The sequence below is a fragment of the Diabrotica virgifera genome, chromosome 1, assembly GCF_917563875.1.
Source record: "Diabrotica virgifera virgifera chromosome 1, PGI_DIABVI_V3a".
Taxonomy (NCBI): domain Eukaryota; kingdom Metazoa; phylum Arthropoda; class Insecta; order Coleoptera; family Chrysomelidae; genus Diabrotica; species Diabrotica virgifera.
Window position 1 is genome coordinate 167,433,360 of NC_065443.1, and position 13,992 is coordinate 167,447,351.

Here is a 13,992-nt window from a genome sequence, read left to right on the forward strand (position 1 = left end):
ATGGTATTTACCTGTACATATTTTTCTGGAACTGTTTTTTCTATAAAATTATAATAAACTAATCATAATAATAAAGTTTATATATAAACTAATTATAATAATAAAGTCATTTTAAAAAATTTGTCTTAACAAAAACACTCAAATAATTATGAATTATACAGGGTGTTTCTAAATAAGTATGACAAAATTTAAGGGGTTTTTATTCTACATAAAAAAAATAATAAAGTTTGCTCTATAAACATATGTCCGCAAATGACTTGTAAATATCACTTGCCATAAGGTCCCATTTAAAATTAGGTCCCAGTGGCTCTGTAACGTTATCTATCACTATTACGTCACCTGTTATGACTAGTTGAGAAGCCTGTCCATATTTTGGTAGTTTTTTTGCCTGTTGTCAAACGTTTCTTTTGCCTCTAGTCATTGAAGTCAAATGTATCGTATATATTTTCATACGCTTCCACTTTAGCTATTCTATTTATTTTTAGTGGGAATAAAGCACAATTTTACTTTAAAATTTGACGTTTGAAGTAGAAATCGAAACTTCAAATAAATTTATTTTAAAGTAAAATTGAGGTTTGTTCCCACTAAACGTAGTAAATTGCATTAAGAGGCCGCAAGAAAATAGCTTTAGAACAATTTTAGCTATTCTACTATTACTATTAACCCATTTTTAAAGCTGTGAAGATCGTGATCTAATATATTGTTTGCGCTACCACTCTTTAAATAGTTCTTTTTCATTTTTGTATCAAACTATTTTCGAATTCGATATCATTTTTTTTTCTAATAATCTATTACTTTTTCAGAAGTCTTCTTGAAGAACTAAAGGCGTGTAAAGATGAAAGAGACTACTTCAAAGAAAAACTTAAAGACCTGGAGGGAGCCAACCATCCTGAAATAATAGAAAAATTAAAGAGCCATACAGATTCGTTGAAATCTGACTTGGAGAAATCAGAAAAGCTGAAACGTGAATCTAACAAGATTTGTGCATTACTAAACTGTCGACTGGAAGAACTAACGGTATTTTTAGATTCCCTTTTGAAACAAAAGTCCATTTTGGGTTACATAGGAATGCAGAAAGAAAGGAAGTTAAGAGAGATCATTAATAGTAGTCTTGATCTATCAAAATCTTTCAACATGAGTTTGGGTATTAACGCAGATCAAAGTCTAGCTCAACTTTCAAACATAACATCGATTTTAAATGGTAAATTCTTAAATTTATTTACATAATTTCATGTATTCTGTACTAAATTTACAATCAAGATGCAGTAGAAATAAACAAACCAAGACCCGTTAACTGCTACTAGGAGCACTTCCGAATCATAATTTACAATGTATATACATTGTAAATCCCAAATCATGATTTCCAAAGTTTATACATTGTAAATTATGATTCGGGAGTGCTCCTAGTAGCATTTAACGTGTCTTGGTTTGTTTATTTCTACTGCATCTTGACTGTAAATTTAGTTTAATTGTTTTTCATTCCTTGAATGGAATCATTTGCTCCTATCCTATGTATTGCACTGCGTCAACTTTAGGACTCAACCGGCAATACATTATTTGTATCATAGTGGATGTTATATTGCAGTGGATGCAAAGGAGTGCAATGAACATCGCACCATAGCCTTAATGAGTCATGTCTTGAAATTGTTTTTAAAAGTGATAGAATACAGTGATTCACAATAGAATACATAAGAAATTAGACGAAGGCATAAGTGATACACAAATGGGATTTAGGAAAGGTTTGGGAACACGGGATGCACTGTTTGCAGTAAGTGTTCTTTCGCAGAGATGCCTAGATATGAATCAGGAAGTATATGCCTGTTTCATTGATTTTGAGAAGGCATTTGACCAAGTGCAGCATAATCGTCTCAAAGAAATTTTGTTAAATAAAAACATTGACAGTAGAGACATTAGAATTATATGTAACCTCTATTGGAATCCGACAGCAAAAGTAAAAGTTGAAAATGAACTGACTGAGGATATCCAGATTCGTCGTGGGGTGCGCCAAGGGTGTATTTTATCACCATTGTTATTTAATTTATATAGTGAAGCCATCTCAGAATTAGCGTTGGCCGAAGTCAATGAGGGCCTAATAATAAACGGTGAGCCACTTAATAATATAAGATATGCTGACGATACCGTACTTTTAGCGGGAACACTAGAAGAATTGCAACACCTTGCTCAACAACTAAATATACATTGCAACGATTATGGACTAAAAATAAATTTGAAGAAAACCAAGTTCATGATATTTACAAAAGCACAAAACGTCAGAGTTAGACTAGTACTGGATAATACAGAAATTGAGCAAATATCTTCGTACAAATACCTTGGAGCATGGATCACAGAAGATACTGATCAGACAAAAGAAATAAGATGCCGCATTGAAATTGCACGATCCATTTTTAACAGAATGAGGAAACTTTTCTGTAATCGCAATATCAATATAACGCTCCGGATAAGAATGCTTCGTTGTTATATTTTCTCCACCCTTTTGTATGGGGTTGAGGCATGGACACTAAAGCAATCCAACATTAAAAACCTGGAAGCATTCGAAATGTGGTGTTATAGACGTATTCTGAAAATATCATGGACAGATCGTAAAACAAACGCACAAGTGCTCGAACAACTAGGAAAACAATGCGAAGTTTTAAATTCCATAAAAATCAGGAAGTTAGAATACTTGGGGCACATCATGAGAGGTGAAAAATACGAACTATTAAGGAATATAATGCAGGGCAAAATCAAAGGCAGAAGAAGCGTAGGAAGACGTAAAATCTCGTGGTTACGCAATCTCCGTGAATGGTTTGGATGCAGCACAATTGGACTATTCCGGCGCGTAACCAACAAAATTATAATTGCCAGAATGATTTCCAATCTCCGATAGAAGCGGAACTTTAAGAAGAAGAAGAAGAAGAAGGATGTTATATTCTGTACTTCGTGACTCTTTGGTTGTTTTAGCTAATGCATATTATCTGGTCTATTAGAAAATAATTTAGATTTTAAATAAATAATCACATAAAACGAAGTCTAACGTAATTAGATCAAGTGATCTCGCTGGTCATTTCACCGTAATTATGTATTTGATGTTCGAGAAAGAGTTTTTAAAAAAGTATTTTTATTTTCAAAATATAAATCAAAAATGTGAAACAACAGAAGTGTTAAACAAAACTGAACAAAGTCAAGCAAAAGTTGAATACAAGTAGCAAAAAGTTATTATGATATGAAAGTCCCTCTATTTATAAGGTATTATTGCGCAGATTCTAGTATCCTAGAATCTGCAGAATCCAGTGGCGTAACTCCTCCCTCACTGAGTCCGAAAAATAATGGAGTTATTTTTGGGATGCTGGTTGCTGGTTGCTGGATCTTCTTCTTCAAAGCCGGAATCTTCTTGTAATTCTATTTCATTCTCGTTCCGTTGCTTTGGTCTTCTTTGTTTAATAATATATAGAATTATCAGGATTAGGATAACTGCTATGACTGAGGTTGTCACTAATGGAGTTGTATGCAATGTAGTATTTGTTTCTTTTATTGGTACTAATTGTCTTGTAGTATGGTGTCTTCTTTACAATAATATATTTCTTCTAAAATTGGGCATTCGTCTTTTTGTAGGTGCATTTCGTCGGAGGTTCGTGCCAAATAAGGGTATGTGGGAGTATACATTTTGTTCTTTTGGATTATTGGGTATATATGATAAAAATCAAGGAATTTTGGTTTCAGGATAGGAATGTGAGTAACAAAGATCAGTTTTGAACTTGAAAAAGTTACTTGTGTCCCTAATAGCATGTAATATGTTAAAATATTTGTAAATTTTGGGATTTGAGAAGGTTCATAAATACTGTGCAAATATTCAATCATGTCTTGAATTTCCTTACTTGAAATAATTGAACTATGCAATGAGTTTAATTTGGAGAACATAATTCCGTTTGCGATATTCTCAATAAAATCTATCATATTTTGGCAATCTAAATTTATCTGACTTATGGTACCTTGAAAAGTAATATAATTTCCTAAACTATTTATAGTGTTTTGGATTTCTAATTGGAATTTCTGTAAGTTACGTTGCAGTTTTTCTTGGTTTTGCCAAAGTGTGGCCAAAGATTTGTTGTAATGATCGATTAGTTTTTTATACAAAGATATTTGTAAGTTCGTCTCATGGATGATATGTTTCTGATTATTTTCCAGGACTTCTATCGCTTTATCATATCTATCTCCGTCATCTGAATCTAAGTTTCCAAATAAATATTTATTAACTTTACCTATGCCATCAATTAGGCCTCTTTTTGATCGAATATGGGGATAGATATTTTCTAATTTTTTCTCTAATGTATTAATTAAAACTTCTGTTCTTTCTAACATGTTTTCTGCCAATCCATGGTATGAAATCGGATTTGAGGCATTAACTTTTACTACACTAGTTTTTATTATTTGATAATTATCTTTAAGATATTCTACTTGCCTAACTATTTCGTTTAAGTTAATATAATGGATAAATGTATGTTTACTATAAATTAATCTATATGTGCCTAATTTAATTGGGAGTAAAATATTTTCAAGGGGCGTTATATTGATATCGATGTCATCTCCTTTAACCTGGTGAGACGTCCGGTATATCACTTGTATCAGAGTCAACACGATTATCGTCTTCATTTTGTTGAACCTGCAAAAAGTTTTTTCTATTAGATCTTGGTTTGCGAGCTGTGCTTTTGTGATAAATCCCTTTATCAGTCTGTAATGTCAGCTTATCATCTTTAAGAATAGTTGTTTGTTTAAACTTAGGAAGTGCCTTGCTACGGTTTCCACTTTTAATATAGGCTTTGTCTTCATTTGTGTATTCATCAGGTTCTGACCTCGATAAATTGCGTTTATCTATTTGCTGACTTTTCACGTTGGCATTTCTTTCATGTATTTTCCCGTATAATATTTTGCATTGTTCTTTATGATTTTGCACGTATTGTGATAAAATAAGATGATCATTGTTATCGAATGGATCTGGGTTATTTATATGCCCTTTTATAATTTCGAACAATGTAAATTTAGTTACAGAATGAATGGAATTATTATATGATAATATACAATGTTTCATTAATTGTTCAACTGACATGTCTTTATTTGTTTCTTTAAGGTATCTAAAATGTTCTATTACGGAAGAATGAAAGCGTTCTACCGGAGAATTCGAATTACTATTTTTAGGAGTGGTAAAATGTAATTCTATTTTATGTAATTTGCAAAAATCTTCTAAGTCATAATTTTTGAATTCAGTGCCGGAGTCAGTTGTTATTTTATAGGGTAATCCATGATGTGTGATGTAGTTTAATAAACCATCGAGTATTGAAATTCCACTAATGCTGGGAATTTGATATGCTTATCGAGAAAATGTGTCGATTATTGTAAGAAATGGTGTATTGGATATTCTAAATACATCCATGTGAATATGATCAAATGGCTTAGAAGCCGTTGGCGTAAGATTAAATTTAATGACTGGTGGGTTTCTATCATATTTATTTTTTAGACAAACTTCACAATTATTGACATATTGTTCTATATCTTCTGACATATTGGGCCAGTAGTATCGTGAACTTAATGACATTTTTAGCTCATTCATGCCACGATGTCCTTTTTTATAAACATGATAATAATTAAGTTTTTCTTTCTGTTCGTCGGTAGTCTCAATATCATCTAATATTTTTGTACAGTGTACAAATTTGAATGCAGAATTTTTAAAATAATTTTGTAATGAAACTACAAATGTTTCAGGTGATAGCGGTGCTCTAAAATACAAGGCGTATAATTTTCTTGGGTCTATATAATCTTTTACAAAACTTATTATTCCTTTTTGTAAATTTCTTTGGGGTAAGATAACAAATAGTCTTGTGTTGTCGAATATCTTTTCTCTTTTCGTTTTTATTTCGTTAATTTCTCCATAAGTTAGTAAAATTTGGTTCTTGTATAAGTTCAAGGCTCGATCTGTTATTGGTATGCTAAGAATTGGATTTTCGGCTGAAGTATGTACAGTATTTCCTTCGCTATCTTCGTTTCCACTTTGGTTAATATCTGGAGGTCTAATTTGTACATCAGATATTACGTTTATCCTTTTTTCTTGTTCATATTTGTCTTTTAATGTTTCAGAAATGTCTTCATTACTTAGCTCAGGTAAATAAAGTTCATTTGGATCAAATAATTGATCGGTACTTTCTTGATTTGGAATTGATAAGTTTTCTATCTCTTTTTGTATTATTTCATCTATGTCATCTAGATTTACACACAAAGATTCAGATTCTAGTAAGTACATTTATTTCATTGTCGGTGTCTATTCGTGAGAGACAATCCGCAACTTTGTTAAGGGTTCCTTTTTGGTATTTAATTGTATAATCAAATTCTTCGAGTTGTAACCGCCATCTCACTAATCGTGAGTTAGGTTCTTTTAATGAGAACAACCATTGTAGTGGTTTATGATCCGTAAAAATTATAAATTATCTTCCAAATAAGTATGGTCTAAAGTATTTGCAACTCCATACTATAGCTAATAATTCTTTTTCGATAGTGGAATAATTTATTTCTGCTGAATTTAGGGTCCTTGACGCATAAGAAATAGGATGTCCATCCTGTGATAATACTGCCCCGATGGCATATTTGGATGCGTCTGTCATTATTTCGAATTTTTTATTAAAATCTGGGTAGGCTAGAATTGGTTCTGATATTAACAAATTTTTGCAAGTATTAAAGCAATCGATAAATTCTTTTGTATGTTCTATTTTGTGGTCTTTCTTTAAGCAAACTGTTAATGGTTTTGTTATTCTAGCAAAATTCTTTATAAATTTGCGATAATATCCTAAGAGACCTAAAAACGATTTAATCTGTTTTTGTGTTTTTGGAACTGGAAAGTTCTGTATAGCTATTATTTTGTCTTTATTAGGTTTAATTCCTTCTGGTGTCACAACGTGACCAAGAAATTCAACTTCTTTTTGTAAAAATTCACATTTGTCTAGTTGAATTTTTAAGCGTGCTTCTCGTAGTTTATGAAATACTAGTTTTAAATTTTGAATATGTTCCTGTAAGCTAGTGCTAAATATTATTATATCATCCATATAGACTTTTAATACTTCGTCCATTACGCGTTGGAATGTTGACGGCGAATTTTTGAGACCAAAAGGCATTCTTAGAAATTCATAGTGACCGTTGTCTACGTTGAATGCTGTTTTCTCTATAGATTTTGGATCCATTTCGATTTGGTGAAATCCGCTGGCCAAATCTAATGTGCTAAAATATTGCGCTCTTCCCAATTTGTCCCAAAATTTCTGTAATATGTGGAATTGGATATCTATCCGAAATTGTCTTCTCATTAAGTTTTCGGTAATCTATAACTAGACGGTATTTTTTCTTGCCTGATGCGTCTAATTTCTTGTTTACAATCCATATAGGCGAACTCCAAGGCGAGCAACTTGACCTTATGATTCCTTTGTCTAACATTTCTTGAATTTGCCTTCTAACTTCTTCTTTATGGCAATAAGGATATCTATAAGATCTTGAATGTATCGGAACTTCGTCTGTAGTTTTTATGGTGTGTCTGACATTGGAAGTAAATGTCAAAGGATCTCCTGTTTTTAGAAATATATCTGAAAATTCTCTACATAGTTTAATTATGTTTTCTCTTTCTTCTGAATTCATGTGGTCTGTTCTTATTAGATTTCCTAAGTCTATTTTGTTTTTCTTGCTCCATTTCTCATTAGGATTTTTGTTAAAATAATTCAGGTTATATAGTTCATAATTTTCGTTTTCAAATGGGTATACGTCTATTGGTCTTAGTAAAGTTATCTTCAAAGATTTATCTGTTGTGTTTATTATTTCCATTATAGCATAGCCATTTCTTGCTACTGTTAATGTTTCGGGTATATAAACTTTGTCTAAATATGTTTCTTCTATTATTATTTCTCCATTAGATATAGTTACAGGCAGAGGATAAAGAATTCTTTCCTGTGCTCCTATAGTAAATTCAAATTTAATATCCATAGGTCCTCTAAATTTAACTGGTATCATTACGTTATTATTATAAAGTATTTTATTAGTAAAATCTATAACTAAGTTCATTCTCATCACATCTTCTAATCCTAAGATTCCGTCAAAATATTCGTGAAAATCGTATAGGATATAATTGATATAAAAGTCACTTCCGAATTCTGGAAATGCTGGTATTTCGGCTTGATATTTAATAGTCTTAGTATAAAGAGCAGTATTTATGTCTACATTTGACTGGTAAATACAATTAGAAAAATATTTTTGGGCAATACTTGGTCGTAGCAAAGACCTGGCACTACCGGTATCAATTAATAATTTTATTTTTGAATTTCCTACTTCAATATATGGTAGGGGATTATTTGAGTTTATTTCGATGTTGACTGTTTCATTTCCGAGGCAACTATACGAAAATTTTGGTCGTCTTGACCGTTGTGTTGTAAATCATATTCAGGATTTTTAAAATATTCAAGATGACTAGCATGTTGAGGCTCTCTTGAATTAATATTTTCGTTTTGATAATTATTTGTGTATAGCTCTTCAGCTATAGTATCAGGAATTCTTCTTGGGAAATAATTTTTTCGATAATTATTGTATCTATTGGGATTTGATCTAGCGTTTGAATTCAATGTATTTCTGGATGCTATTTCCATCGGTTGTGGCTTAGGCAACCTATCACTAGAAAGTCGGTTGGGCCTGAAGACATTACTTTCTGGTCGAAAATTTGTGGAACGATTCTGAGATGTGGAATGATTTTCAAAATGTCTGGGTCCTGAAGGATTTTGGTTTTGATAACCTTGATTACGATTAAAATAATTGGAATTGAAAGGGTTTTGATTTTGATAAGTAAAGTTTGGATATGTTTGGTATTGATGTGTGGGGTTCGAACTTAGGGGTCGATAATAGTTGTTAGGCTGAGTTTGCCTGTTAGATTGATTAAAAGAATTGGGTGGCTTAAAATTATGATTATTTTTTGGAAAATTATTACTGGAATGTCCATATAAATTTTCAAAATTATGAAACTCGTCTACATATGCAATGGCATCTTCAAGAGAATTTGGTTTCTTAAGGTGCATATTATTTTTAAGAACACCTGTACATCCCGCAATAAAAGTGTTTAGTGCGATCTTGTCACAATGGTTAATTTGGCATACTTTATCTGCAAGTTCTATACTAGTATCGTTACTTATTCTTTGGGCTACATTACTTCTTAAGAGTTGTATCCTTGTTCCAAAATTATGGAGGCTTTCACTTTTATATGGTTTTGTTCGTGTCAGTTCTTGCATTAAGCAGTCTAAATCACGTCTATCTGCGAAGCATTGTTGTAATGCTTTCTTTATACTATCCCATGTAGTTAATTCCATGCGATTTCCTACTAGTGCTTCTGCTTTTCCAACTAGTTTATCCTGTATGCATTCCAAAATATGTTTATTTAAATCTGCATCCTTATATACAGTATATGTTCGCATTAATTCGTCGCATCTTGAGATAAATTTGTTCAGGTTATTAGAATCTCCGTCGTAGGGTCTAATATTTTTTAGTTTTGATTTGAGAAAATCCCAATTAAGGGGAGTTTGTGTTTGAGCTTGAGCTGCAGTAGCCATATTATCAGATAAAATATAAATTCAAATTCAAAATATCTAACAAAATAATACGTATGTAAATAAATAAAAATATATATGCAATATAAATATTTTTCAAATATTTCAAAAAATTATTCAATAAAATTCAATATTTGCAACAGTATATAAATATATCAAAAATGTATCAGAAATGTATCAAAAATGTATTCTTTTTCAAAATTCAAAAAATTAATCTATCTTTCCTCACAAAGATATGAAAGGAAAGGTGAAAAGGAAAGGCACTTACAGTTATCTGGAGCACCTGGTTCTCTTCTCCGAACTTTTGCTTCTTCTGGAACTCTGCTTCTCGCTGGATACCACTGTAGGGTAGAGATTCTTTCGATACGCGCTGCGATGTAAAACACCAAAGACCGAAAAAGTTCTATCACTGTATGCGTAAAATTGTCTTTTCCGATCCCGCACGTATCCTACTGACTGCGCCAATTATGTATTTGATGTTCGAGAAAGAGTTTTTAAAAAAGTATTTTTATTTTCAAAATATAAATCAAAAATGTGAAACAACAGAAGTGTTAAACAAAACTGAACAAAGTTAAGCAAAAGTTGAATACAAGTAGCAAAAAGTTATTATGATATGAAAGTCCCTCTATTTATAAGGTATTATTGCGCAGATTCTAGTATCCTAGAATCTGCAGAATCCAGTGGCGTAACTCCGTTCTACTTTTTCATATCCAATGATATAGAAAGATTTTGAAAGGATTCGCGAACAGCTAAAGTATAATAACGGGTGTTTTACCGGTGAATATGCGGTTCAAATAAAACGTCTCGTCTTAATATAAAACCTTAGCAATGAAATTGTAATTTCTCTTATTTTGATCCATCACATACTCAGTTCTCAGTAGCATTCAGTTGTTTGGTCAGAGTTTTGTTTTTCATCAAATAATTTGTAGAAGAGGAGGGTTGTGGTTGTAGTTTGGTTGATTTTTCACCTTTTTTTAATTCTCTTTATTTTGTACTTCGATTAGAGCACTTTTAGTTGTGTCATGTTTTATGTGTCTGTTTGTTTCTCAATTTCTAAAGAATTCATGGATTCCGGGAAGTTTCAATGCAAGATACTGTGACACTTGAGGTTTGTTCTAACCCGTCACATTACCGTTCTTGAATCGTTACGCGCATGCGCAATAGCGTAAAATTATGCGCAGTAACACAGTTTTCGTTACTGCGCATACTCTTAACCATTCAAGAACGGTTATGTGACGGGTTGGAACCAACCTTATGTCTACTCGTCGCTACTGAGGTACGCTTCGGATATTCGATATTACATACTTGATATTATATTTTATTCAATATTATTTAGACGTTATTTGTTATCATTTAATATTACCTTTCCTTCCAGGATCCGTTTTTAAAGATTTATCTCTGCGTGAACCACAAGAACAAGAGGAAAGCACGGAAATGTTAAGTATAATTCCAGGCAACATAACTCTAACGTACCAAAGCCATTTATACAAGCAAAGCAAAAAGCCTGAGCCTAACAGTGAAGAAGTGATTTCTGCATTACGGGAACAAATAATTAATTTAAAATCTGAGCTTCAACTTAGAGATAACGAGTTGAATAGATTAAATGCTGGTAGTAAAATATCGGACACTGATGAAGACCAAAGAAATAAAGATTTAAGTGGATATGTAAGGTAAGCAACATGAGATAGTGTTGATGTTTTTGCGTCATTTTTGGTTGTGGTTTTTAAGTTAATTTTCTATTATCTCGTTCTTGAAATCTGTTTTCTGATTTCCAGGCAATTTATGACTATGGAAAAGCTATTACGTACCTAATTAAGAAATTCATAATATAAATGTATACACTCTAATTTCTTTAGTAAATAGAAGAGCTTCATTTTGTTTCGAGAGAGTCATTTTTTATGTTTGGCTTGGCACCCCAAACTATTGGACTATCGAACGTGCAGGATTGTATCGGGATGTCAAATTAGTGAAAATTTTTTGTATCTTCCTTTCCTGTCTTTGCGTTTACAGTGCCCATCATTGTCTTAATGTCATATCTGGGAATGTTTTCGTATTTTCAAAGACATTGTAATATTTTCGCTTTATATCAATACCTTTCGTCTTGGGTCGGTGCGTGTTCATTATACCTTAGGTATTGATTACGTATTTTAGAAAGGAACTACAACGTTAACGGGGTTTTATTATTTTATATAGTCAATGGATCTCTAGAAATGAAAAAACCGCGGAGTGCTACCATTTAGTGGGGTGCGTTTTTGAGAAAGGGATGAATTAGTCCCTAGGCACAGGGCGAATTAGGGTGAGTTCTATGCACGTTTGGTACAAACACGTCTACAGGAAAAAATTTCCAGGTTAAATTTACTATCAAAATATCACATTTTAAAGTCAAAAATATTTTTTTTTACAAAAATATATTCAAAAGAAAAGCAAGAAAAAAACAACTAAGGTAGCATTTTTGTTTCTTGCCCCATAACTTTTTTCCACGGCGATATAGGTATAGGCATTGCTTCACAGAAAAAAAAACTCCATTCATCCTCTTTAAAATGATGTTTGCTGTAAGTCTCTATGATTTATAGTTTTCAAAATATGATTTTTGAAATTTCGTCACTCACAGCGATTTTGGGCCATTTTCCTTGTTACTTCGCAAACATTGTTCTGTAACTAGTTTTTTACGCAGCTTTAGGTATATCCAATGTTACATTTAGTAGGAAGAAAGGTAAATTAACTTTAAAATGGTCTATCGTAGAAGACTGTATGACTATTTTTAAACAAGATATGGTTTTTCAAAATTTTATACTTTTAATGATGTTTGATATATTTTACGATTATTTCTCATTATAACTTTTTATTGTATATTTAGGTATATAGATTGTCCAATAAAAAAGAAAGCCTGTTTTCTTTACTTTAAAATGGTATAATGTAAAAAATTCTGGGTCTATTTTTGAACAAGATATGCTTTTTCAAAGTTTGGCATATACACATGCAATAGGTCCCACTAAGTTGGAACCATATGGAAAACATTTTATTATTAACTTTATGAAAAAAATTATTATTTATAAAATTCTCTGCATAGTCTAAAACCTAAGATGTAATCATGAGATATAAAATTTTATCAATAGTGTACGAGGTTTGTTAAAAAATATGAATTTCGCTCAAGAGTAAAGTACCTTTATATTACACAATATCGAAAAGTGTTATTAAGAAAAGTTATTTGGAATTAAAAATTATATTACAATATGCAATTATATTCTTCTAATTGAAAAAATAAGAATTTTTAAAATTTTTCTCAAATTACGGATACCCTTGGATATCTTACGGATATCTTGTTTAAAAATAGTCCTAGAGGTGTTTGCAATACACCATTTTAATGTAAAGAAAATAAGCTTTTTTTATTCCACAATGTATATACTTAAATGTACAAGAAAAAAAAGTCATAATGAGAAATTTAAAAATTAATCATAAAAAATATCAAAAATCATTAAAATATAAAACCTTGAAAAAGCATAACTTGTTTAAAAATAGGCGTACAGCCTTATACAATAGACCATTTTAAAGGTAATTGACTTTTCTTTCTACTAAATGTACCATTGCATATACCTAGAAATGTGTAGAAAAAAGTTACAGAACAATGTTTGCGAAATAATGGGGAAAATTGCTCAAAAATTCTGTGAGCGGCAAATTTTGAAAAATCCTATTTCGGAAACTGTAAATCCTAGAGACTTCTTCAAAACGTCATTTTAAAGAGAAAGGATGGAAATTATTTTTCTCTACAGCAATGCCTATACTTATATCGCTGTGGAAAACAGTTATGGGGCAAAAAACAAAATTGCTTTCTTTCGTGTTTTTTTCTTGCTTTTCTTTTGAATATATTTTTGTAAAAAAAATACTTTGGACTTTAAGATATGATATTTCGATAGGAAATTTAACCAGGAACAATTTTCCTGTAGAAGTGTTTGTACCAAAAGTGAATAGAACTCACCCTAACTCGCCCTGTGCCTAGGGACTAATTCACCCCTTTCTCAAAAACGCACCCATTTAAATGGTAGCACTCCGCGGTTTTTTTAAATTTAGAGGCGCATTGACCATATGAGACAATAACATCCCATTAACGTTGTAGTTCCTTTTAGCTCTCTTATTTTGAACATAATCAATAGCCTACCTGTAGACCAGGGCATTTAGCACAAAATAAATCGATTTTTAAATACACTTTAAGATTTGCCAACTTTTTGCATTTTCTTGAGGATGACGTCAGGAAAAAAGCCTGCTATACAAAAAATTGTGGAAATGTGTATTTTAAATTGCATAAAATGCATCCAAAAGTGCATAAACATGTCAAACTAAATAAATTGACTACCAGATTTTGTTATTCCGTGGTTTGTTG

At 31.5% G+C, this 13,992-nt stretch overlaps 1 protein-coding gene across 5 annotated transcripts in view; it reads left to right on the plus strand.

Moving 5' to 3' along the window:
- LOC114338775 (centrosomin) overlaps positions 1-13,992 on the plus strand; it is a 652,106-nt gene that overhangs the window by 557,713 nt on the left and 80,401 nt on the right. For all 5 annotated transcript variants that reach the window (XM_050641722.1, XM_050641725.1, XM_050641721.1 and 2 more), the window contains 2 exons: positions 804-1,201; positions 10,990-11,284. In XM_050641722.1, the coding sequence (XP_050497679.1) occupies positions 804-1,201; positions 10,990-11,284 (693 nt within the window). The remainder of the gene's footprint in view (positions 1-803; positions 1,202-10,989; positions 11,285-13,992) is intronic.